Below are 27,725 nucleotides of genomic sequence, written 5' to 3'. Positions count from 1 at the left end.
ATTTTTTGGGCTGAGAATGAATGGTTCTGGGGCCCATGATCTCACGAGAGTTCAGGTACCCAGTCTCTGCAAAAGAGGAAAGGTGCCTGAACTCCTGTGATATTATGGCGCCCTGGAGCTTCCATCAACTGCCCTTTCCCTCCAAAGCAAAATAACCGAGGCAGCAAGGAGACAGAACTTGTAAAGTAAGTGAGTCCAGTGCAGCAGGATAGGATGGGGATGCAGTTGTGGGGAGCAGGGGTGGGTGGGGGAATAGGGTGAATGTTGCAGTCCTGCAGTCATTTGTAAGGACGAGCAACTGCTGTGGTGCTGCAACATTCATACTGTTGATACTTGCTCATAAACATTAGGGGATGCTTATCTTGTAACTTCGAACAGGTGCTAAATGAACGCTCATAACCCAGGGATTGGCTGTGCACCCCTTGCAGATAGCTGATCATTTGCTTTCTGTTAGTGAGTCATTATGGTCACCTGGAGGTTTATATGTGTCCTCCGAGTTGTGCAAAATGGATGTGGAGCCTTCTTGCAACTGTTGAAAGGATTGTGTTGTAAACTAGAGATAGATGATGTTGTATCGCTTTATTGAGAGAGGAATGTTTAATTTTGACAAAATGGCCTCTCTGACTCCTCTTTCAAACCAGATGTCCTCTCTGTCCAAAATGTGGACTTTACTGTCTTCAAGAGAGTGGCTTTTGTTTTTTAAATGAAGATGGACTGCTGAATCTAGTCCTGATGGGTTTGTTCTCCTAGGTTATGGCATGCATTTATGAAATGGTTGTTTTGTTTCCCCAATATACAGATCTGCACATGGTGCACTGCATTGTATTACATAGATCATGTTGCTCACTTTGTGTCTGGATGTTTTATCCTTGGGGTGGACAAACTTCTGCCTTAGTGTATTCTTGAGTTTGAAGTTTGAAGTGTGCACCTCTGTTGTGTTGGCTGAAGTTCCTCCTGAGCTTTTCCGATATTCCTGCAATGTATGGAAGGACAATGTTGCTTTGTTTATTGTTATCTTCATTGTGTCAATGGTCCAACTGATGAACCCAACCAAAGCAAGCACATTCTAGACCTTCAGATGTCTGAATACAAAACTTTATTGGGTACAAAATTTCGGCACTGATGAAAGCAAAACCAGCTCTACCTAATTCCCACACAAACCCACATACCGATTTTTTTGGACTATAAGTTGCACTGGAGTCTAAGACGAACTTAGATTTCGAAGAGGAAAAACAAGAAAAAAATAATTTATGGCCTCTGCACGTCTGGTTTTTTTCCATCCGCAGCCCCCAGGAGCACTCTGCAGGCCTCCCAAACCCCCACACATCCTGTTTTTGCCCTCCCCAGCCCCCAGGGCAAAAATCCTATAAACTCCAGACGTCATAATCAAGTTGAGCCAGTGCATCCTGGAGGCACATTGTTGGCTGATGCTCTCTGTGCTCTAAAGCTGGGAATAATTTTGGAAAGATCATTTTTGCGATGCATTCATTTCATAAGAGACTGCATGCTGTGGAAAAAGAAGCTGTGGTCAGGCTTATGAGAATGATGTATTTCTTGCTTGCAAACATCTTTTAAGATTGCCCTTTATTCTAACCAGAGTCAGTAGCTACTGTATCTTGCTTTATGATACACAGGAAATAAGAATGGGCATTGCAAAATGTGTGGTTTGAGCCAATGCAGCAAATAATATCTCACTCCTTAAAGTTGAGGTATTTCAGCAACTGAGCCCAAATGATTCTAAAGAGTGTCTGTTAGATCAGGTAATGGAAAGGCACACAAGGCTAAAGGCAACAACAGCTCTTTATTGTAACAGAACAAGTATGTACAATCCAGCGAAGGTTGAGTCTGACAGTAGCCCTTTTGTAGGGAGCTGTCAGACCCTTCGACCAATGAGATTAAACCTCTGTTCCCGCCGGAACAGAGGACCTTGGTGGAAACCATTATAACTGTAGCAAGTATCTAACAGCCCTCCCCTCTTAGATGGAATCATCCTACTGGTAACGTAGTCACGCAGGTAGGCGGGCCTTTTGGTAGCTCTGCCTGACCTGCGCAGTTCAGTCGGAGGGTGTTCTTCGGACAGGTCGGACGGACCTGTTTGCTCTGCAGCTTCGCTGGTGGAAGCTCCTGGAACCTTTCACAGGCCGTGGCTGGAGCTTCTAGAGCCGGTTCGCTTGGAGATTGTTGCGGGCCTGCAACACAAGTAGCTAAGTATCCCGGTGTCTTCGGGTTTGAGTTGGCTGTGGAAGAAGTGACTTCGTGCTCCTTTTGGGTAGAGCTTTGGCTAACTCATGCAGGAGTTAACTCTGGCTGCCTAAGAGTGGAGTTGGAGAGGCGGCCATGGAGTTGGTCAACGTGTCTTCTCCAATTCTGACCGTCCTCGAGCTCTACAAGATAAGAGCGAGGCCCGGTGATGCCTATCACTGTGGCAGGAATCCACAGAGTTAGAATAATAATAATACTTTATTTACAGTCACAGACCAAAACACGAACAGTACAAAAGTGACACAGCAGCCAGTCACCAAGAGCCCAACTAAGGGAGGTTACAGCTGTCTCCTCTAATGGTCACAGCTCTCAAGAAAAACCTGGAGACCTGAGAGGTGATGTACGAGGAGACATCCCCAAGGCAATGCACAAACAAATCACAGCCATCAGGACCAAAAGGGACGATTTCAGGAAGAGACAGTAACCTAGATCTGTCTGCGCTATACATAGGGCAAAATAGAAGGACATGCTCCGCTGTCTCAACCTCGGCTCTGTCACAAGGGCACAGCTGCTTATTAATCGGGAGCCTCTTGTAACGACCATCCAGAAGTGCTGAGGGCAAGACATTGAAGCGAGCCAGGGAAAAAGCTCTTCTATACTTGGGAATGGTTAGGGTATAAAAATAGGAAGCCATCCTCAATCCATAGTTATTAACTTGGTTGAGAGTCAGGGGGGAGCAAGTTTTATTGGCTCTGGCTCGTAGATATTGTAAATCAATGTCCACGAGCCATTGGACTATCCTAAATTGGGCATCCTTGAGGTCGTAGTTTCCCAAGGCATCCTCTGTGAAACCTAGCAGATGAAGTTTCTTCAGCAGCTCTTTCTCCCAGCGAGAAATATGGGAGTCCATGAACACCAGGGAGAGGCAGCTGCCAGGAACTGCCAGAAAGAGCACCCAAAACCACCATTTAAAGGTGTTTATCCAGGCCATACATTCCACCAATCGAATGCCTAGTTCCAGGTATATCGGGGCAAAACCAACACAAGGGGGAAGACCCAGAAGTTTTCTAAGGAAAGCAGCCTGGGTTCTTTCAATGCAGTCCTTGAAGCCCCGTATCCATATGGGAATGCCATAAAGAGTTTGGGCCAGCATTTTGGCTTTGTAAATACGTAGGGCAGAAGGAATGAACTGGCCACCCTGGGTATAAAAGAATCTTAAAATCTGCTGGTGACTACAGGAGGCCGAGTTCAGCACCTGGGTTCGATGTCTAGTCCAGGCACCAGTGTTCTGAAATTGAATACCTAGATACTTAAAATGGAAAACCTGCTTAACAGCATTGCCACTGATATCCCAGTTATACAATTTCCGGGCTCTAGTAAACACTAGTACTTTTGATTTATCATAGTTAATAGCCAAATGGTTTTCAGCACAGTAAGACCCAAATGCAGAAAGTAATCTTTTCAGTCCTGGCCTTGACAATGAAAGGAGAACCGCATCGTCAACGTAAAGAAGAAGCGGGATCTTTGTAGTTGTCAGCTTCGGGGCATGGGACTCAATATGTCCGATGTAACCAGCCAGGTCAGATAAAAATATATTAAATAGAAGAGGAGCCAGAACACATCCCTGCCTTACTCCATTCTTAATCGGGATAGGATTAGAAAGTTCTCCCTGCACACCACACCTGACCTGGCTGGAGGTCTGATTGTATAAGGACCTAATTAAAAACAGCAAACGTCACTTCCGGTTCCGGCGGCCGATGGCGAGGGGCAGAGACTGCTCACCCCGCGCATCCCCGGTGGGCTCCCCACCCCTTGGGGGGCACAGGACGCCCCGAAGAGGCGTTCTGCCAGAGGAGCGGCACGGCGGGAGGACCCCTGCATCGGCGGCTGCCGTCGGGGGGCTCTCGCTTCACTCCAGGCACCGAGGAGCGCGAAGGGGAGACGCGCTGAAGCGTCTTCGCTGCGAGACTGTCCGGAAGAAAAAAAAGAAAGCTGAAGGATGCGGCGGCGATGCGGTGAGGTGTAGACACCCTTCATACCTATTACCAACCCTAAAACTTGTCAGTGGTGTTAATTGGAATTTTTGGCTAATTTGGAGAGGTGCGGCTGGAGGGGAGGGGGACTTCCCCCCCCCCTCGGACAAGCGGCTAGAAACAAAAGTGCTCATAGCCCCAAGGGAAGGAGGAGGGGGAGAGCCAACCAAAGAGGTCACACTCCAACTAAATGGATCTTCAGATTTAAACCGTTAGGTTTTAAGACAATGGGATCTGGAAGCCTTGGGAACTTTGAATCTTGAAAACTTTATTTGCTGCCTCAGTACCCGAAGTTGGCAGGGCAAGATGGCACACTTCCGTTGTCTTCATGAAAAGTGAATTTGACTCCACCTCTTAGCTTCAGGCTTCCGGTCTTTGTCTCCGTGTTATTTGGACAATTCTCTTGTGGATTGTTTGTTTTTGGACTTTCTGGAGTGAAAAACGTCTGTTCCCTGCCAGGGTGTTTAGAGAGTTCCCTTGTGCCTGGTCTCTCTACCCCCCGGACTCCCTTGGCTGCTCTACCACTCTGACTGATTCTTCTCTATACTGACTGGACCCTTTATTACTAACAATGACATCTAAAAGACCACCTCCTGGAAAGTCTGGCTTTGCTGCCTCTGCCCCGACATCTGCAACCTCAAGCCCGAGCACACAATCAACATTGACAGCCTTTAAACAAGTTAAAACTACGGACTTGGAGTTTCATCAAATGTTTCAGCAAATTTTACAGGGACAAGAGGAAATAAAGCAACAACTGAAGGAGATGAAAGAAGAAATTAGAGGGAACCAGGAAAAAATTAATAAGAACTCACAGAGACTGGATCTCTTGGAGCAGGGGGCGGCTGAGATGAGGGGGGGTGGAGGGCGTGCAGAAGGGAAACAAAGAGCTTGACACCCAGCAAATGAAAATAGAGTTTGAGAGAATGTCCTTTTATCTTAGGTTTCAAAATGTGATGGAGACAGATGATGAAAATATAAGGGACATCATGACAACTATCTTGGCTGAGTATATTCAGAAAGAAAAACAACAGATGGGGTGGGAAATAGACCTGGTTTATAGAGTGAACTCCGCTTTTGCTAGAACACACAATGTCCCTAGGGAGGTACACATTAAATTTCTTAGGAAAAGCACAAGAGATGAAATTCTGAATACACAAAGGGGACAAGCCCTGACATACAAAGATAAGGAGATAACCATACTGAAACAGATCCCCAAGAAAGTGAGGGAGAAAAGAAAATATTATTCGCAATTGGCGAATAAATTATACCAGAAGGGGGTGTGGTTTCGTTGGTTTCTGCCTGAAGGTATGTTAATATTCTGGGAGGAGACAAGAGTCAGAATTAATACACCCATAGAGGCGCAGGCCTTTATGGAAAAAAATAAACTACTCCTAGAAAAACCAGACATTCCAGCAGATACACAAGACACGGCAGGGGCCGGAGCACTGCCAGCGGGGGGAGAAGGGGTGACATCAAGAAAGCTCAGATCACACAAATAAGCAAGAAAATCCACATTACATAAATTGATTGAAATTATTAATGAACTTATCACACTGACTATTTGTTATTATGTAATATTTGAATGCTATGCAAATGTACACCATGAGTCTGGAGGGGGGGTATACCTACTGCAGTTTGCGGCTGCCACAATTTGTAACTTTCCCCATACCTTTTCCTTTTGTAAAACACCAAAAAACCAATAAAACTTTGTTTAAAAAAAAAAAGAAGAACAACAAACGTCTGTCAATAGAACTTTTAAGCAGTTTTGATCACAACAAACCCCTAGGGACTGAGTCAAATGCTGACTTTAGGTCAATGAAAGCAGTGAAGAGTTTGCCACCTGGTATAGTGGTATATTTGTCGACCAGGTACGCTAGGGCAAAGCAGTGATCTAGTGTGGCACAGCCCGCTTTAAACCCAATTTGTTCAGGACCAATGATATTGGATTCCTCAACCCAAGTGAGGAGTCTGCGATGGAGGTATTTGGCATACAGTTTCCCAATAATGGAGAGCAGGCTTATGGGATGATAGTCAGCTGGGTTGTTTCTATTTCCTCGTTTAAAAACTGGCACAATAATTGCTAAGCTCCAGGAGGAAGGTACTCTGCCAGAGGAATTAATATATGTAAAGAGTCTTGCCAAAAGAGGAATCCACCATTCAGGGTTGGATTTTAGCAGATCAGGGGGAATAGCATCAGGGCCAGGAGCTTTGCCTGACTTAAGTTCGGAGATAAACTCGGTGATCTCAGCATGGGTCACAGGTTGCCAGTCAGGGGCTACAGGAGACAGCTGTGGGTCAGGCACGGTTGAACTTGCTGACGCCTGGTAAATTGCCAAGAAATGGTTTTCCCAGTCTCTGTTAGAGATGCAGCATAGAGGAAGTTCCCGATGGCCCGGCAAAGAGCTGGCAGCAATTTGCCAAAATAATTGGGTGTCCTTCTGCTGGATAGAGAGGAGAAGTAAATCCCACAGAGTTCCCCCAGCGTAGTTGTGGGCATAAACTGAATCCCCCATTCTAAAGTTCCAAATTTTGCTTGTGGAGTCTGGGGGTGATGCGGCAGAATAGTTTGGGTGTAGCCGGTCAAAGTGGGACATTAGCCGGAGGGGCTTCTCACTGTAGTGGCACTTGGCCTGATATGTTGAATTAAGAGATAATGGTCAATCCATGTTTGCCAATCTCCTGGGCCCATCCTGGATAGGGCCTCTTTTGCAGATCTCATCATTCTCTCAGCCTGACCATTGGAGGCCGGATGGAATGGTATGACCAGGGCATGCCTGATTTCCTGAGCTACTAAGAAGGTCTCGAATTGCATGGTTGTGAATTGGGGCCCATTGTCAGAGTCCAGCACATCGGGCAGGCCGTGTGTGGAGAAAGGTCTCTGTAGTACCTTAACGACCGCTTCTGCCGTAGTGAAGGTCATCAGGACTACCTCTAGCCATTTTGAGTAGGTGTCCACAACTACTAGGAATGTCTGGCCATGAACTGGGCCAGCAAAGTCAATGTGCACCCTAGATCACGGTACTTGAGGTCGTTCTCACTCCTTAGCGGGCTCCTCTGGGGGAGCTGGTCCGGACTCCTGGCACGGTGTGCAGGTAGCCACCCATTCTTCGATCTCCCTGTCCATGTTAGGCCACCACACGTAACTCCTGGCCAAAGACTTCATCCTGACAATTCCAGGATGCCCTATATGTAAAGCCTCTAATACTGCAATGCGCAATTTGGGTGGAACAACGACCCGGTCCCCCCACAGCAAACAGCCATTAATAACAGACAATTCATCTCTCTTACAATAGTACATTTTGAATTCAGACCCAACAGGCCCCTTGGGCCACCCCTTCCACCCCCAGTTCAAAATTTGTTTGATGGTGGAGTCTTTTGCAGAGTGGCGGGCAATGTCACTAACAAGATACGACCAGTCTCTAAGCAGTCAATAAGAAGGACTGGCATCTCGGGGGTAGGGTCTGCAAGAAGTTTTGGCAGCGGGTAGCGACTCAAAGCATCGGCATGCCCCAAAGTGGAGCCTGGTCGGTGTACAAGACGATAGGTGTAAGCCGCTAGGAAGATAGTCCATCTGGTCATCTGCGGTGATAGTGACTCAGGAGTAGGTCGGTCCTCAATCAGCAAGCCCAGTAGAGATTTGTGGTCCGTAATAAGTTCAAAATCACAGCTATAGAGGTATTCATGGAGCCTTTTTATTCCGGCCACTGCAGCCAAAGCCTCACGGTCCAGCTGGCTGTAGTTCCGCTCAGCTTGGTAGAGTCTGGTTGTACTGCACCAGGAACGTGTCTGCTGAGAGAAGTATTTTGACCACGGCAAATGCGGCTGCTTCGGCTCTGCCCCAGGGGCACTTCACATTCTTTGCCAGGAGACAGTGTAAGGGCTCAGCAATGGTGGCTTTCTGTTTAAGAAAGACACTGTTGAAATTAAGGAGCCCGAGGAACACCTGCAGCTCGGTTTGATTGCGAGGTGTAGGGGCATCCTGGATTGCTTTAATTTTTTTCATGGTCGGGTGAATCCCAGATCTGTCGATTAGGTACCCTAAGAATTCAACCCTTGGCACATTAATTTGGCATTTTTCTTTTTTGAGACAGAGGCCCTTGTCTCTAATTCTGGTCAAAACGGTTCATAAATGTTTGAAAAGTTGCACCTCATTTGCAGCCGATACCAAAATGTCATCAAAATAGGGGACGACTCCTGTAATCCTCTGCAAAATCCGTTCCATGATGCTTTGGAACAGTCCAGGGGCGATACTAACTCCAAATTGCAGGCGGTTACATTTGAATGCACCCCTGTGCGACACAATGGTTTGGGCCTCCATTGTAGCGCCATCTACAAGCAATTGTTGGTATGCCTGCGCCATGTCCAATTTAGTGAATACTTTGCCGGGGACTAAAGAATGTAATAAACACTGTACAATGGGTACAGGGTAAGCGCTTTGTTGTAACACTTTATTGATTTTGCATTTGTAGTCCACGCAGATGCAGACAGACATGTCAGATTTGACAGGTGTCACTATAGGGGTCTCCCAGCATGCGTGATCAACTGGCTCTAGGATTCCCTGCCCTACAAGCTTGTCAATTTCCAGATCAATTTTGGGGAAGAGAGCGAATGGTACTCTCTTGGGCTTTAGCCTTATGGGGGCTATGTTGGGGTTCAAATTATAAGAGATTGGAGTCCCCACATACTTACCCAGACTGGTGCCAAAGATATCCTTGAACTCCTTAAAAATGGCCTCAGCGCTTTCGTCTTTCAAGGTGTTGATACCGGTCATTTCTAGGCCCAGGGCTTCAAAGTAGTCAAGCCCCAGGAGGCTCTGCAGGTCCCCGCTGACCACCATCACTGGGAACTGGCCGCTGTAGTATTTGAATTGCATCCGGAAGGGACCCGGTTCCCCTGATAATCGCGAAGGCAGATGTCAGGGGCGCGAAGATGCTTCTTCTGCAGGCTAGGGATAGCCCGCTTGAGTGTAGACCACGGCATGATGGTCAGTGATGACCCCGTGTCACTCTCCATCTCACATGGAGAGCTCTCAATGAGGACTGTGACCTTCAGCTTTTTTGGCCGCTTAATGCGGACTTGGCGATTGAGATGTGGTAGGTGACTCTGGTGTCACACTCTGAGCGCTGTGGTGGCTTCTGCCATGCCCCTTGGTTGGGCCTCTGCTGGCAGTTAGGTCAGCTTCTTGGCTACCAGGTCGTCATGGGGAGCTCGCTTAGGCAAACCTTGGTGATATGCCCCTTTCGCTCGCAGCGCTGGCAGGTAGCGTAGTGGAAACGGCAAACCGATCTGGCATAGTCTCCTCCACAGCTAGCGCAAGGCAGGAAATGCTGTTTGAATTTGCACGCCGGCTTGGTGCAGCTACTGCACATGTGGCAGCTGTCATCTTCTTCACCTTCTGAGCTCTCGGCCTCTGCAGCCTCACGATGTATGAGTGTGCTATTTCACGCGTCTTGTGGAGTGCTTTGGTGCTGCAGGGTTTCTGTCAACTTGATGACTGATTCTGATGCCCTGGCTTCATCCAAGGAAATTTGTAGAGTGAGGTTAGATTTGACAAGTAACCTCCTCTGTAAATTTATGTCCCGCACACCGCATATGATGCAATCAAGAATAAGTTCGTTCAGGTCTCGGAACTCGCAGTATGCTGCGGCCTTTCGTAGCACTACAACGTACTCGTTGATTGATTCGCCCTCCTTCTGGTTGCAAATGTTACATTCGTGCCAGCGGACGTGGTTAGATGGCTTGGGAGCCTCATAGTATTCCAAAGTATTCAAAATCATTCTCATATTATCTTTAATTTGTCTCTTTGGTAAAAAGCCATTTAGATCAGAGTGGATAAAACTATTTAAGTACTTTTTAAGTCTCTCTGCTAATATAGATGCAAATAACTTATAGTCTGAATTTAATAAAGAGATTGGTCTATAATTCTTGGTTTGTGTTAAATCAGTCTCCTCTTTGGGTAGCAATGTAATATATGCTTTTGACCATGATTTAGGTATTCTACTTTCAGACATCACTTCATTCATAACTTCTAAGAGTGGGAGAGACGAAGATTCTTCAAAAGTTTTGGAGAATTCCACTGGTAATCCATCCGGTCCCGGAGCCTTTCCATTATTTTGTTTCTTAAGTGCTTCTGTTAGCTCCATCATTGTTATTTACCTTCCAACATTGTTCTGGTTTCATCTGGTATCTGGGGAAGAAGAATATGTTCTTCAAGCCTCAGCATATACGATTCCCAGTGTTCGGTGACTGGGTCATATGGAATCGGTGGGGTGTGCATGACCATCTTGTGGTCTGAGGGCGTTTTGAGTTTGCTGCTAAAAAAGGGCTACTCAAAGCCGCGCTGAGCTCCGGGCTGGATTTACTTGCTGGATTGCTACGCTCTTTTTGGTTCACCTAGTTGCCTTCCAATCCCATCCTTGTTGCCAGTGTTAGATCGGGTAATGGAAAGGCAGACAAGGCTAAAGGCAACAACAGCTCTTTATTGTAACAGAACAAGTATGTGCAATCAAGTGAAGGTTGAGTCTGACAGCAGCCCTTTTATAGGGAGCTGTCAGATCCTTCGACCAATGAGATTAAACCTCTGTTCCCGCCGGAACAGAGGACCTTGGTGGAAACCATTATATCTGTAGCAAATATCTAACAGTGTCACTTCATTACTGACAGAAAGATCTGAAAAACAGCTTCTATACAATGGCTGCCATAATCTGACCAACGCAGGGCTGGTCTGATAAATCCAATATAGATTGTGTCAGAGGTAAAATTACATGGTTAAGCAGCCATCGTACATCTCTTCATTGGTGATCTCCAGTTACGTGAGGACTGCAATTCTCAGAATATCCAACTAACAGAGGTTTTGCGCAAGCGTCCTTAGCAAATGTAGTTTCTTTTGGCTTGATGGGGAGAAGCCCCATCTGTTGATTCCCCTGGCCTATTAAGGATTTCTGTTTTGGATAAGAGTGTCACGTCGCTCTCACAACCAGAAAATAGTTCCCATTTAAGTTGTGTTGATGGACTCATTTGTGTAGAAGACAGGGAATATAGAAAGGACAAGTGCCCAATGACACAGGCCCACCCAGTCCTGACCTGCAGGCTGGGAAATGAGCCTCCTTCCCACATAAGAAAAAAATAACACTTTAGGTAAAAATAAAGGAATGGAGGAATAGGAGACATTGTACACCTTTTCGCAAGTAAAAAGAAAAAGAAGGCATTGAAGGCATTTAAGGGTTTTTACGATTCCCAGACTTGTCTGAAATGGTATAGGGCAGTGATGGCGAACCTTTTTTGGCTTGCGTGCCACAAGAGGGGGGAGCGCAGGGGAGTCGAGTACGGGCGTGCCTCACCCATAATACAACGCGTGACCCCCCCCAGTGCGCATGCGCGCAAAACGTGTGCCCCCCCATTTTTACATGTTTTTTTGCCCTCCCCATGCTCCAGGGGCTTTATAGGAGCCTGGGGAGGGTGAAAAGAGCCTCCCCCGACGCCCTGGAGGCCCTCCGGAGGCTTCAGGGACTGTCCAGAGGCTTCCCTGAAGCCTTCGGAACGCTTAAAACCACCCTCTGAGCAAACCGGAAGTGACTTCCGGGTTGCTCGGAAGGTCGTTTTAAGCGTTCTGAAGGCACCAGGGAAGCCTCGGATGGTCCCTGAAGCCTTCGGAGCGCTTAAAACCACCCTCCGAGCAAACCGGAAGTCACTTCCCGTTTGCTCGGAGGGTGGTTTTAAGCGTTCCGAAGGCTTCAGGGACGGACCCTGAAGCCTCCGGGGGGCAGGGGAGGCTTTTTTCGCCCTCCCCAGGCTCCTATAAAGCCTCTGGAGCCTGGGGAAGGCGAAAAATAGCTTTTAAAAAGGTGAACTTAGCTGGCCAGCGCACGCATGTGCGCTGACCAGCTGACAGGGCAGCGCCTCGCATGCCCTGACAAATGGCTCCGCGTGCCACTTGTGGCACGCGTGCCATAGGTTGCCATCACAGGTATAGTGTCTCCTGCTTGAGCAGGGTATTGAACTAAAAGACCTTCAAGGTCTTTGATGGTTTGACAGCACAAATATAGCAAAAGAAACTGCAAACTTTTTATCTTAGCTTCCTTTTTAAATTGCAACAGTGCTTCTTAGCTTCATTTGCCCTGTTGTCTGGAAATAAACTACAGAAGAACTATAGAACCAGATATTTTTCTCCTTTCATTGTAGGAGGATATAACCACAACTGTACACTTACGTAATACAGATCAACAACACTTCCGTTAGTCATATGCAGGCATATTAAAAACGTCTCAGTTATATACAAGCCCATTTATTTGAGGTTGCAGTTGACCATGGAAGCCGGTCTAGTCTATGAAAACATCATATCTTCTGTATATGCCACACCCAAAAGAAGAAGCACAAAATTGGATGTTGTTCAACAGGCAGGTAAGTTCATTTATTTCAGGACAGCCTTTCTGAGAAAAGCGACACATTTTCTGAATAACACTCCATTCCAGTTGTTGTAATGGGCATGTACAGTAAGTGAAAATAGAAGCCCACATAGGAGGTAGGGGTGCAGATGAGGATCCAAATTTAAGTTGCCACTTGGTTGCACAGCTTCCTCGGTGACTTTGATCCAGTCACAATATGTCCCAGCTTAATTTCTCTCTGGGGATTTATTACTGTGCAGGTAACAGAGGGAGGTTCACTACATATGCTACGTTTAGCTTGTAGAGAAACTATAAGATATCATGTAATAATGATCACAGTAACAGAAGCAATTACACTATCCAAAATATCACGCATAGGACTGGATCTGATTTATTGCATCTTCTCATATAGAAAACAGAAGGAAGTCTTTGGACTGGATGTCTTGCAGTTGCCTTTCTTCCCAAGTAACCGTACCAAAGTTAGTCTCAGCTTGGAGGTCCTTGATGGTCTCGGTGACATAGAGCACTTCAGTCCTTAGTGTTTTCAAAAAAACTGGATGCATTTCTCTACCATGCATGAAATGTGAAGGTTCACTGGCAAGGTGCATTTTTTAAAAAAACAAACTTGTAGGAATCCAATGGAGCTAGTTATCAAGGGCTATCTTTTTAAATAATTTTTAAATTTATTTTTAATTTTCAAAACAAACGCAACACAAAGAATCCTCCTTCTTTACATACTGTAGAAAGTGTATCAGTTGGTTACAAAAGACTTTCATGCATCTCTTCCACAGTCATCAACCATAATTCATATTAACTCAAGTATTTTAACTCAGATATTTATACATGTTACCATCATCATAGCTCCATTTTCATTTGACTATAATTGTTTAAACGTCCTTCATCATAAAATATGCCAAGATTTAATATATAACCACATACTGGCATTTCATTTGCTATTTCTAAAATCCTCCAATAACACTGAATCCTTATGGCGTATTCTAGCTAAATATCCATAATATTTAGTAACAAAAATTTCTAATCCTCCTTTCCAAATCACTGTTTACAATTTACATCCAGTTTCCTTATGTTGTACCCATACATATGTGTGTGTGTGTGTGTGTGTGTGTGCGTGTGTGTTATTATTATCCCTCCTTTATTTGACTGTATCCTGTATCATAACATTTCCCCCCCTAATAATCAAAACTTAACTAAATTTAACTTAGTTCTTTTTTATTAGCCTTTATATATAACCAAAAAGATTTCTAATTTTCCTTTCATGGGTACCATTCAATATTCATATCCAATTATTACTTATCATAACAATACATATGTATATAATTATCATTGTCAATTATTTATTTGACTATATCTATTGTCACTAAATTTCACTAAGTTTAACTAGTTTTAAATTATACACTTCTATCTATCAATCTGTATCTTTCCAGTAGAAAAACAGTCTGCAGGATAAAATCGCTCAAATTCAGAAGGATTGGGTCCCTGTTAGTGGTCCAATGGAGACGTCCGTGGCGAGTCTTGAGGAATCGACCTGGGAGGAGTTTGACTTGGTTGCCATCGAGGATTTGGACAGAATGCGTGGACGACTGCGAGCCACCACATGTTTATTGGACCCGTGCCCCTCCTGGCTTGTACTGGCATCCTGGGAGGTTACACGAGACTGGCTCTTGGACCTAGTGAATGCCTCGCTGAGCGAGGGGTCTCTCCCGGCCGCCTTGAAAGAGGCGGTGGTGAGACCCTTGCTCAAGAAACCTTCCCTGGATCCTTTGGAGCTGGCCAATTATCGTCCTGTCTCCAACCTTCCCTTTTTGGCGAAGGTTGTAGAGAGTGTGGTGGCCTACCAGTTTCCACGGCATCTGGAGGAAAATGATTATCTAGACCCGCGCCAGTCCGGCTTCCGCCCCGGTCACAGCACGGAGACGGCCTTGGTCGCGTTGGTGGATGATCTCTGGAGGGCCAGAGACAGAGGTTGTTCCTCTATCCTGGTCCTATTAGACCTCTCGGCGGCTTTTGATACCATCGACCATGGTATCCTGCTGAGCCGGCTGGAGGGGTTGGAGGTCCGGGGCACCGTTTTGCGGTGGTTCGGCTCCTACCTTTCTGGCCGGACGCAGCGTGTGTTGGCAGGGGAGGAGAGGTCGACCCTACGCCCCCTTACTTGTGGGGTGCCACAGGGGTCGGTCCTCTCGCCACTCCTGTTCAACACATATATGAAGCCGCTGGGTGAGATCATCCGTGGTTTCGGGGTGGGATACCATCTGTACGCTGATGATACTCAGCTGTACTTTTCCACCCCGAACCACCCCAACGAGGCCATCGAAGTGATGTCCCGGTGTGTGGAAGCCGTACGGATCTGGATGGATGACAACCGACTCAAACTCAACCCCTCCAAGATGGAGTGGCTGTGGGTACCGGCTCCCCGGTTCAGCCAATTAATTCCATCATTGGCCATCGGGGGCATTCAACTTGACCCCGTGGAGCGGGCGCGCAATTTGGGCGTCCTCCTGGATGCCCGGCTGTCCATGGATGACCATGTGACAGCCGTGGCAAGGGGGGCGTTCCACCAGGTTCGCCTGGTGCGCCAATTGCGCCCCCTACTGGACCGGGATGCCTTACGCACAGTCACTCATGCGCTGGTGACGTCTCGCTTGGACTACTGTAACGCTCTCTACATGGGGCTTCCCTTGAAATGCACCCGGAGGCTACAGTTGGTCCAGAACGCAGCCGCGCGGGTAATTATGGGGAGTACTAGGTACTCCCATGTGACACCATTCCTGCGCGAGCTGCACTGGCTTCCTGTGGTCTATCGGGTGCGTTTCAAGGTTTTGATAACAATCTTTAAAGCGCTCCATGGCTTAGGACCTAGTTACTTGCGGGATCGTATTCTGCCCCATACATCCCTGCGACCAATCCGCTCGCACAGAGAGGGCCTCCTCCAGGTGCCGTCCACCAGACAGTGTCGAGGGGCGGCGCCTAGGAGTAGAGCCTTCTCTGTGGCGGGCCCAGCCCTGTGGAATGACCTCCCCCCGGATATTAGGAATACCTCTGACCTCCGCTCCTTTCGTGTAAAGCTCAAGACCCACCTTTTTCAAGTTGCTGGCCTGGCTCAACTTTGATCCAACTATATCGCTCCTGACGGGTTTTTATTTGGGGTATTTTAATTATATTCAATTTATTTAGGGGTTTTTAAACATTGTGTTTTTACTTGTTTTTATCTATCAGTTCACCTCCTCCTTGTATATGTCGTATATATGTCATGGTATATGTTTTGTTATATGTATGTCGATATATTTATTTCCTATGTTTTGTTGTACGCCGCCCCGAGTCCTTCGGGAGAGGGTGCGGCTAAGAAATAAATATTTATTATTATTATTATTAGTCTCATGTCTTCTGCCATTTGTGGTATCAGTCCTCTAATAATCTCCTTAATCAAATCTGTATGGACTCCTCTTAGCAACTCATTGCTTATTAAGTCTCTCGTGTAATTTCGATGCCCTTCTTCTGTTTCCTTAATCATCTTATCTTAAATTGTCAGTAGTGTTATCAATGATGTTGCTAATAAAATTTCTCTCTTTAAATCCATAAATTCTTTTGTTTTTTCTTCTTCTGTATCTTGCCATCTGGGGTAGAGTTCCCTTCCATTTAATTCCTCTTTCAATGTTCCACTCTTTCCATTTCCAGACACAAACCAATCACTATAAATATCAGCGGATTTAATTTCTTTATGATCATTTTCCTCTTCAGTTTTTAGGACTCTAATCTCCACTTTTTCCACTTGATAAACATCTCCAACTTCTTCATCATATTTTACTGTTAGATGCTCTAGGTTTTCCAACTTCTTCTCCATTCTCTCAAATGTATTTGATAATTTCTGAATTTCTAACAATATCTTTTGCAGGCTTAAAATTTCTATCTGCTATAGAAGTTGTGCCATTATCTCCAGCTGACAAACACTGCTGCTCTGGCTTGGAAGGTTTTTACAAAATTAAGCATAAATGCACAATAAGGTCTCATTTTCACTTTTCTCTGGTTAAAGATATACTTCAAAGGAACATCTGTATGTTTTTCTTCTTATCACTCTCTATAAACAAACAGTGAGACCTTGAAGTGCCAAGTCAGAATAATCAGTGAGGAAAGTAAGAGTATTTGTTTCCAATACACAAACCTCCAGCCTCCGAGCAGCAGTGTTTTTCTTTCCCTCTGTTGTTACAATTTTCTTTGTTTCCTTTTGTATCTTTTTTTATATTCCAAGTTTAAAAAAAGTCAAATTCTTGAATGAGTTAAAGAAGAAAGGGAGAAACACACCTGCAGTAGAGAAGAAGGACAATTTTAGTCAACAGGTTTCAAAGAATAATAATAAAAGAAAAAAATTAGAAGAAAACTTAATCCATTCATTTTAAAAGGCTTGCATAAATTCTGTCCATGAATATAGCATTTAAAAAGTAAGATAACCCACTGTCCAAAACCATTCAAAGCTTAATTCCGCCGCTTATTTCTTTTGTTCTCAAATTTAAATTAACTTTAGGTTTTTTATAGACAGTCTCTTTTAAAACAGCAAAAATTCCTCACCAGCTGGAAACACTTTCTCTCTCCGTATCCTTCCGTTTTGGAGCCGCCCCGACTTCATCAGCCTAATGACTGGATTTTTTGTCGCCGGCTTGAAGAACTTCTCTTGGATCCATCAGGGACTTTGTGATGTCCCTGAGATCAGCAAGACGTATTCTTCCTGTTCACTGTCTCTGTGGGACGGTTTAGGTCCGATTGGACCACCCAGCAGCAAAAGTATCGGCTGCGGTCTTGGAGCATCGAGACCGCACGTCCGTATCATCGTGATGTTGGCTCCTCCCTCTTATCAAGGGCTATTTGAATAGAATTGTTCTGTATTTATCTGCTTTGTGGTAAGAGATATGCACATTTTATTCTCCTGCGGTTTTACAGATAAAATCCTAAGAGCTGCCAGTTATTCCCTCTAAAGCAGAGATGGGTTCCAACCGGTTTGGCCTGGTTTGGCCGAACTGGTAGTGGTATGGCGGCATGGGTCGATGGAACCGGCAGCGACCCAGGCCTGCCATGCCCCTGAACCAGTTCCCTGGTCACCACCGTCACCGCCACCATCTTGTTTTTGGATTCTGCGCATGCGCACAGCAATTTTAATTGAACTGTGCATGTACCCACAGCACACATCCAGCACACACATACGAGCAAACCGGCAGTAAAGCTGGCCAGAACCCACTACTGCTCGAGTGTATGGTTTTTAAATTTGTACCTGTACACCGCCCCGAGTCCCTTCGGGGAGAGGGGGCGGTCTAGAAGTTTAATAAATTAAATTAAATTAAATTAAATTAAATTAAATTAAAGGTTTATATGGCTGGAGTGACACATTGTTTTAAATGTCTGTTGTTCATCCATTCCTATCTCTTGCAGGATCTTTAATCAAAAGGCACTAAATAGGGATTTTCCTCTCTATCTTCTTCTGAGCCCCTTTTTGTTCTTCTTTAATCTCTGCCAGTTCTCTACTACTTTTGTTATAATTATATGATGTGTGCTGTACAGCTATGTGTGTTATGTATGTTGATAAGACCAGGTTATTTGGGAGCCACTTATCTCCCAGAGTTTCTCCTCTCTAGTAAGAGTGGATGTAGTTCAGATCCCTTTGAATGAAATACAAGGAAGTGAGAATGTACTTAATGAAGGCTTGGAATATCACATGTGTCAAACACTGGAAAGCCAAGGAAACCATTTTTGCTTGATGTTGCAGATCATCGATTAAGCCCCCATTGGCATTGGATTGTTCTGTGGGTTTCCTGTGCTGGGAATGTTCTCTTGATAGTGGCCATGATACTGATAGGAGTTTATGGTGAGTATTGTAGGAGCAGAGAGCATGATGACCCTCCATGAATAAGAATCAAATGTACTGAGCTTTTGAATCAACAATTAAAAGCATTGCTTCTCATAGAAGTGTAGCTGAAGCAGCTTTGATCACAAGGAATCATTGTAGCTCAGGGTTGAAATGAGGGATCTTTGGTGCTCTCTGAGTTTGGTTGTTTTCTTGCAGAAGTTTCATTACCCAGATCATGGGTAAGGCAATTGATAAAGTAGACCATAACCAGTGGTGGGTTTCAAATTAATTTAGAAACTCTTCTGTAGGTGTGGCCTGCTTTGGGAGTGGCTTGCCAGCCATGTTACTGGGTGGGAGTGGCTTGCCGGCCATGTTACTGGGTGGGAGTGGCTTGCCAGCCATGTGACTGAGTGGGCGTGGCCAACTTGTAAAATGTGGTGAAACTCACTTAACAACGCTCTTGCTTAGCAACCAAAATGTTGGCTCAGAAACTCTGGCATTTGAAGCACGCAAGTCTTAAAGCTGTCAAGTTACAAGACCCTTGCACCCCTAACCCTTTAGGGAAAAAAAACCCAGGGGTGTTCAAACTTGACAGCTTTAAGCCTTGTGGACTTCAACTCCCAAAATTCCTCCTCTCTCTCTTCATCTTGAGGATGTGCAGATGGGCGGGGGGAGGGAGCTGGAACCGGTTCTAAACGGTACTGTAGATTTGTGGAACCTCTTCTATAGAAGAGGTTAGAACAGGCAGGAACCCACTCCTGACCATAACCCATTACTTGATAAAATAAAATAAAAAGTGGATTAGACAGCATCACCACTTGACGCATTAGTAAGTAGCTGACAAATCACATGCAATGTGTAGTCTTTAATGGAACTGCATCTACATAGAGGGAAGTAAGTGGGAGTGTCTGTGTGCAAGGCCCAGTGCTTTTAATATCTTCATAAACAATGTAGACAAGCGGATAGAAGGAGAATTCATCAAAATTGTAGATGACACCAAGTTGGCAGGAATAGCCAACACTCCAGAAGATAGGCTCAAAATACAGAAGATTCACAACAGATTGGAACATGGCACCCTATGTAACAAATTGAAATTCAATGTTAAGAAAATACAAATGCACAGGTATCGAATAGGTGGAACCTGCTCAATAGTAATAACTGTGAGAGGGATCATGGAGACCTGGTGACCAATCACTTAAATGTGAGCCAGCAGTGTGCTTCAGCTGCCCCAAAAAACCAATGCTGTCCTAGGAGAGATAGAACACAGGGATAGAATCAAGAACACATGAAGTCTTAGTACCACTTTATAATGCCTTAGTAAGACCACACTTGGAATACTGCATCAGTTTTGTTCACTATGATATGAAAAGGATGTTGAGACCCTAGACAGAGTACAGAAAAGAGCATCAAAGATGACTAGGAGACTGAAGGTTAAAAAACATACGAAGAACAGTTGTAGAAATGGGGTATGTCTACTTTAATCTAAAGAAGGACTAGGGATGACATGTTAACAATGTTCAAATATCTAAGGACCTGCTACAAAGAAGGGTGTGTGTGTGTGTGTCAACCTATTCTCAATTTGAAGTCAGCACAAGAAGTGGATAGAACCAACCTACAAATAAGGAGAAATTTGCTGATAGTTAGAACAATTAATTGGTGGAACAGCTTATCTTCAGAAGTTGTCACTGGAGGCATTTAGAAGAGATTACAATACAATACAATAGTAGAGTTGGAAGGGACCTTTGAGGTCTTCTAGTCCAACCCCCTGCCTAGGCAGGAAACCCTATCCCGTTTCAGACAAATAGCTATCCAACATCTTCTTAAAGACTTCCAGTGTTGGGGCATTCACAATTTCTGGAGGCAAGCTGTTCCACTGATTAATTGTTCTAACTATCAGGAAATTTCTCCTCAGTTCTAAGTTGCTTCTCTCCTTGATTAGTTTCCACTCATTGCTTCTTGTTCTACCCTCAGGTGCTTTGGAGAATAGTTTGACTCCCTCTTCTTTGTGGCAGCCTCTGAGATATTGGAACACTGCTATCATGTCTCCCCTAGTCCTTCTTTCTCTTAAGCTAAACATACCCAGTTCCTGCAACCGTTCTTCATATGTTTTAGTCTCCAGTCCCCTAATCTAAGATTGGACAACCATTTGTTCGAAATGGAATAGGGTCTCCTGCTTGACCAGGTGATTGGACTAGAAAACCACAAAGGTCCCTTCCAACTTTGTTACTGTGTTATTCTGATCTTATAAGCCTAACCATATCCTTTCAATTCAATGGACAATTATCCACAAATCAAAATAGACCACAGCCTACTCCTTGGTAAGCTAGAAAAATGTGGGATACACAGGATCACTACCAGATGGATTTGTAACTGGTTGACAAACTGATTAGGGGGCTGGAGGCTAAAATATATGAAGTTGCAGGAATTGGATATGGCAGTGTAGTGAAAAGGAAGACCACGGGTGATATAATAATACTTTATTTACAGTCACAGACCAAAACACGAACAGTACAAAAGAGACACAGCAGCCAGTCACCAAAAGCCCAACTAAGGGAGGTTACAGCTCTCTCCTCTAGTGGTCACAGCTCTCAAGAAAAACCTGGAAACCTGAGAGGTGATGTACGAGGAGACATCCCCAAGGCAATGCACAAACAAATCACAGCCATCAGGATCAGAAGGGACGATTTCAGGAAGAGACAGTAACCTAGATCTGTCCGCGCTATACATAGGGCAAAATAGAAGGACATGCTCTGCAGCGTTCCAATATTTGAGGGACTGCCACAAAGAAGAGGGGATCAATCTATTTTCCAACGCACCTGAAAGCAAGACAGGAAACAATGGATCAAGGAGAGTTTCAACCTAGAACTAAGAAAAAAAAAAATGGAACAGCTTGACTTCAAAAGTTGTGGGTGTCCCATCACTGGAGGCTTTTAAGAAGAGGTAGAATAGTCACAAATGGTATGGGGCAGTGGTGGGTTGCTCACCTGTTTACTACTGGTTTGTTTGTGCTCCCGCGTGCATGCTCAACGCTTCTGCACATGCACAGAAGCGTCCAGGCGAGTGGGAGGAGCCTCCCCCTGCCACCACTACCAGTTTAGCCGAACTGGGCCAAACCGGCAGCAACCCACCCCTGGTACAGGGTCTCTTGAGCGAGCAGGAGGTTGGAGTAGAAGACCTCCAAGGTCTCTTTCAACTCCCTTATTCTGTTTAAAAGAGGAAAGGGAAAAATATTAAAACCAAAATCTATGTGTTGAAATAAAACTGAGTTCCTTTTTATACCTCAACAGGAATGAACAGGATTGTAGGTTTGTATGAGAAGGAAAATTGATCTTTTGCAATCCTGAAGAATGGGGCACTCTTTCTAATCAGGTGATTGTCCTCAGTTAGGACAGTGATGAAAAAGTAACTGCACAACCAATTCTCATATTGGAGCAGAATAGAACATCAGAGATATTGCATAGTTCTAATTATGTAACTGTACTGTACACTCTGGTGAATTCTTTTATAGACCCGGGTTGCAGTGCGAGAAACAGAAGCCCACAAAAACCAGAGGAAATGACTGGAATTCCAAATACACATCAGTGCAATCACCTTGAAACAGAAACAAATGGCCAATTACAAGCCTTCAGGTCTTGTGTAAGGCAACATTTGTGTAACGCTACAGATACACTTAAAGGTAATGTCTATTTTGAGTTCAAACCTTCCTGTGACCCATGCTCCACTTTCTCAGAAATTATTATCCCACAGTAGGTCTGTCATCTTTATTTTTCCATCATGACCATATTTTCTGCTTTTCCTCTGAAGTCTAATAGCTCTTTGTGCTTCTCCTGTCTCTTTCTCAAAACTATCTACTTCAAGTAGAGTAGGGTCTACTGACCCTTAGGCAGCGATGAACTGTTTAGCCTTGAGGGAGTCACCAAACTCAGAAAGAGAAAGAAACCTCATGGCTCTTTTGATGTAGTTCAGAGTTCAGGTGAAGATAAAATGGAGGACGTGGGGGCTCAGTGGCTAAGACACTGAGTTTGTCGACCAGAAGGTCAGCAGTTCAGCGGTTCAAATCCCTAGCGCCACATAACGGAGTGAGCTCCTGTTACTTGTCCCAGCTTCTACCAACCTAGCAGTTCGAAAGCATGTAAAAAAGCAGGTAGAAAAATTGGGACCACTTTGGTGGGAAGGTAACAGCGTTCGTTGCGCCTTTGGCTTTTAGTCATTCTGGCCACATGACCATGGAGACGTCTTTTGACAGTGCTGGCTCCTCAGCTTTGTAATGGAGATGAGTACCACCCCCTAGAGTCAGGAACGACTAGCACATATGTGCGAGGGGAACCTTTACCTGTTTACCTAGCCCCACAGAACATCTCCAGTGGTGAGGGATCTCCATGCCTACAGGCACATTAAGCCATGGATTCGAGACCCTTTCCTTGGACCTAGCGAAACTGGTTCTCCATTACAACTTGGAGAACCATTTACCTCACAGTTATAAATAGGTCCAATGATTTCTCATTTAAAATGAAAACCTATTCAAAGGCATACTAAAATTGAATGAATAAATGACCCTAAGCAATACAAATTTAAATGGTATCCTTTCTCACCTTTCAAAATAACATTGCTGTAAAGGGCTTGAAAAACACCAGTACACTTAATTACAAACTCTTTCTTTATTCTTCTTTATTCTTTATTGCCCAAGTGTGATTGGACACACAAGGAATTTGTCTCGGGGCTATAAGCTTTCAGGGTACATATAAACAACCAGGTGACAGGTCATAAATCATAGTTACAATCATTAATCATCAGATACAAACAACATAATAAATCATAATATACCAATAGGAGAAGGTAGTAGGAAGGATGGGAAGATGAGAAAGATGACAAGATGAAAAGGATTATAGTCATACAGCCAATGGATACCACATGGATGAATATTTTTAGGCCTAAGACAGTGCTATGGGAATTAGGTGTTCGGCAAAGGGATGGCATGGGGAAAAACTATCTTTGTATCTAGTCATTTTGGCACACAATGCCCTATAGCAGCATCCTGAGGGGAAAAGTTGAAACTGTTTATGTCCAGGATGTGAGGTGTCTGTAGATATTTCCTCTTTCTGGTTTGTGCAATATATACAGGTTCTCAATGGAAGTGTCAACCATGTCCCATTGGCATAAGCAACAACAAGAAACTCCTGGCGCATTATTTTACCAAGAGCATAACTTTACTAATAGACCCATATAGGAACAGTAGAAAGCAAAGGCGGTTGTGACTTTTCGTGCAAAAAAACTGCATCTTTAAAATACCTTTCCCCCCTCCCAAGCCACCCACTGTTCATTATCCACCAATCCATGCAATCTCTTTTGTGTGTGTGACATTGTCTGTTCTACTCAGAAGACTCTCATTGTTTGGGCTTGAGGTGTAGAGATTCTCCCAGGCTACAGGGGGTGCACATGAATTGCTCAATTCCTTCCCAGCCACTTATACCTTCCAATTATTCCTCCCCTCTCCCTGCTGTCTGGCTGCTAGGAAAAGTGCAGAGCAAAAGTGAAAAAGTGCGGAGCAAATCAGCCTTGACAGGAAGGCAAGCTGGTTGCAGTTATTTATTTATTTTTCTGCAGTCCTAACTATCTGTTGAAGTCTGTACCTGTCCTGTTTGGTTGCTGTGACAAGCCAGACAGTTATTGAGGTACAAAGGCAGACTCAATAATGGGATTTTTAAAAAGATTTTTTTTAAACAAAGTTTTATTGGTTTTTTAAAAAATGAAAAGGAAAGGGGTGGTGGAATAGGTTACAAATTATGGCAGTCACCATATGTAGGAGGTGTCCTTCCCCGTACTCATAATTTTCATTTATACATAGATTAGTTTAATACTAAATAATAATATTTTGTCAGCATATAAATTCAAATAATAATTTCAATCAATTTATAACAAGCAGATTTTCTTGCTCATTTTTGTGATCTGAGTTTTCTTGGTATTGCCCCTTCTCCCCCCACCAGCAGGGCTCCGGCCCCTCCCGTGTCCTGTATGTCTGGTATAGGATCATCGGATTTATCTAGGAGTACTTTGTGTTTTTCCATAAAGGCCTGAGCCTCCACGGTTGTGTTGATTCTAACTCTTGTATCCTCCCAGAATATTAACATTCCTTCAGGCATCAACCATCTGAACCTGATTTTTAAAAAGATTTGTTTACCTTCTTAGAGAATAGATCCTGCAATGTGTGCCCTAGGATGTGGCATCCATACGAGGACAAATGCTATTGGATTTCCACTTCAATCTTGCCCTGGATACAAAGCTACAGGGACTGTGCAGCAAAAGGATCTCAGCTGTTAGTGATTTCTAATACAGGACAGCAGGTAAAAGAATTTGTTGCAGGTGAAGTTTCTTACTTTACCTATTTTTAATTTTAATTTTAATTAGAAAAATTGCAGTGGCTGGGCTAACGTTTACCAGCAGGCTTCAGTTGATACTTCAGAGAAAGTGGCATCACTCGAATTAATACATAGTAGGGACTTTCTCTCATGATTGTGTCTATTGATCTTCAATGTTTAATTGTCATCTATTCCATTCTTTTCTACCTGAAGGATAACAAGAGGGAAGGGGGAATCCACACATTAAAGTACCTCACTGTATCAGAGGCACAATTCATTCGGAGGAATTTAACGCAACTTCAATAAAAGGGCATGGTTAGGGATTCCAACAGCCATGCTTATAATGAAAATTAAATGATATTTTATAGGAATTCATCCAGAGCAAAACAAACTTGGATTCATGGATTGGGCTCAGATTCCAATTGCCAGAGGAGAAGTGGATGTGGATCAATGGCTCACCATTGAACCAAACAATGTGAGTATTCAAATATCAATGGAAGGAATCTTTTGGATGTAATATTCTTTGCAGAACAAAGTAAAAGAGAGAGAGATGTATGGATAATGTCCAAGTATTGACTAAAACATCCACATGATCGTATTACTTACAGTACAATACAATACAATAGCAGAGTTGGAAGGGACCTTGGAGGTCTTCTAGTCCAACCCCCTGCCTAGGCAGGAAACCCTATACCTTCAGACAAATGGCTATCCAACATCTTCTTAAAGACTTCCAGTGTTGGGGCATTCATAACTTTTGGAGGCAAGCTGTTCCACTGATTAATTGTTCTAACTGTCAGGAAATTTCTCCTCAGTTCTAGGTTGCTTCTCTCCTTGATTAGTTTCCACCCATTGCTTCTTGTTCTACCCTCAGGTGCCTTGGAAAATAGCTTGACTCCCTCTTCTTTGTGGCAACCCCTGAGATATTGGAACACTGCTATCATGTCTCCCCTAGTCCTTCTTTCTATTAAACTAGTAAACTTACAACCCCACATTCCTGTTCTTTCCTATGCTGTCATTAAACAAATGCATAATCCATTAAGTGGAGCATGGGGTGCCTTGGGGGTCTTGGGGGAGGCCATGGGAGACATAGTAGAAGGTCTGTTCTGAGCCCCCAAAGCCTTCTCTGCCATCTGAGGCAACCCATACTCCACGTCCTGCCCCTTGGGGTTCATGCAGATCTTGGGCCTGCTTCCCAGCCCACCATACCCCACCACCCTACACCTCATAAGTTTCTGTGTGTGTGAGAGAGGGGGGGGTTTGGAGGGAGAGGGAGGGACAGGATTGTAGAAGGCAGGTGTCTCTATTGATGAAACAGGTGACTCTTGTTTACTCTTTTTCCTAAACTGAAAGTATTTTCTCTTTCCCTTCATAGGTCCCGACCCTTAACAGCTGCCTGCGGTATTATAAGAAAGAAGGGAATTGCCTCTGATTTGTGCAGTACAGAGCTTGCCTGGATTTGTCAGAAACCATCTGTATTAATTTGAGGATTTGCATGCAGAATTTAAAACGCCCCCCTCCCCGTCCTGTAAATGTTGGCTGCCTTTTTCAGCAATGGCTCTTCCACCCCAGAGCAAAGGGGTGCTATCTGAGCAAACAACTGCTAAATCCTTATGCCAGCCTGTTGCAGATGAGAAAAGGCGCATAAAAGGAAGCGACTTCAAAATGAAGAAGATTTTACAGATACAGATTAACAGAGTTGGAAGGGACCTTGTAGGTCATCTATTCCAACCCCCCCCCCCCCAAATAAACACAGGAGAACCTACACTAGTGAAGGCTATCCTTTTACGTCATTGTGTGCTGGAAATGGCACACAAAACCATCCACCTGGAATGTGTGGGAGCACCAAAACCTGGAAAAGCAGCATTCTGTCGTGTATGCGTGCGCCGGAAGCCAAACTTCCAGTTTCCGGCATGTGCCCAATGAACAGCGGGCCATTATGCATGCACTCACCGGAAACCCAGAAGGTTGGGCGCTGGCGCATGTAGGTGCAACAGAACCCTGCTCTTCCAGGTTTTGGTGCTCCTGCACGCATGAAGACCAGCTTACTGGCACATGTTTGGGCACAGAAACACAGAAGAGGAGCCAGTGAGACCACGCATCCCATGCGGGATGGCTCTGCATGCCGCTTCTGGCACACGTTCCATAGGTTCACCAACACGGCCCTACACCATTTCTGACAGATGGCAGTCCAGTCTCTTCTTGAAAGCTTCCAGTGATGAAGCTCCCACCACTTCTGAAGGCAAAGCTGTTCCATTGGTTGACTGTTCTCACTGTCAGAAAGTTTCTCCTTATTTCTAGGTTGAATCTCTCCTTGGTCAGTTTCCATCCATTGTTCCTTGTCTGGCCTTTCAGGCGTTTTGGAAAAATAGGTTGACCTCTTCCTCTCTGGGGCAGCCCCTCAGATATTGGGAGACTGCTATTGATGAACCCCACCCCCCATCCTGACCTGCCAGATCCCCTCAAATATTGGAACCCTGCTATCATGTCTCCCCTGGTCCTTCTCTTTTGTGGGATCCCTAGCAAATACATGAGCCCATAAATAAGATGTGCATGTCCCTACTCCATTACTTTAAAAACCTAGTGCATTCAATGAAAAAGAACAAGTTATGCTTGCATTTTTAAATATAGCATGTCAAAAAAGAAAGAAAGAAAAAGCTGTGGTTACCTTTAGAGATGTTGCAATAGTTTTTACTGCATCTATTTTATGCCTCCCAACTTCCCTCTTTCTTACTCTTCCCCTGTTAATTTCAGTGACTGAGAAAGCCTTTTTGTGGACAGGCCTATAAAATCAGGTTGGAAACACTTAATTCCCCATCAGCCCTCTCCACTGGCTAGCCATGAAAACCAGGATTCTTAATTACTGTCTTCCAATTAATTATTGTCCTCCTCCATTATA

At 44.6% G+C, this 27,725-nt stretch overlaps 1 protein-coding gene across 1 annotated transcript; it reads left to right on the top strand.

Annotated features, from left to right (window-relative positions):
* Positions 1-12,538: 12,538 nt before the first annotated feature.
* On the top strand, positions 12,539-26,591 carry LOC309396334 (killer cell lectin-like receptor subfamily B member 1B allele A). The gene is made up of 6 exons (XM_081961392.1): positions 12,539-12,635; positions 18,393-18,491; positions 21,982-22,149; positions 24,660-24,814; positions 25,198-25,304; positions 26,202-26,591. Exons 1-6 carry the CDS (start codon positions 12,542-12,544, stop codon positions 26,311-26,313), a joined length of 735 nt encoding a protein of 244 aa, XP_081817518.1. The 5' UTR covers positions 12,539-12,541; the 3' UTR covers positions 26,314-26,591.
* Positions 26,592-27,725: the final 1,134 nt, after the last annotated feature.

This window comes from Natrix helvetica (assembly GCF_964273705.1).
Source record: "Natrix helvetica genome assembly, chromosome: 1".
NCBI lineage: Eukaryota > Metazoa > Chordata > Lepidosauria > Squamata > Natricidae > Natrix > Natrix helvetica.
This window is presented reverse-complemented; position numbering and strand designations above follow the sequence as displayed.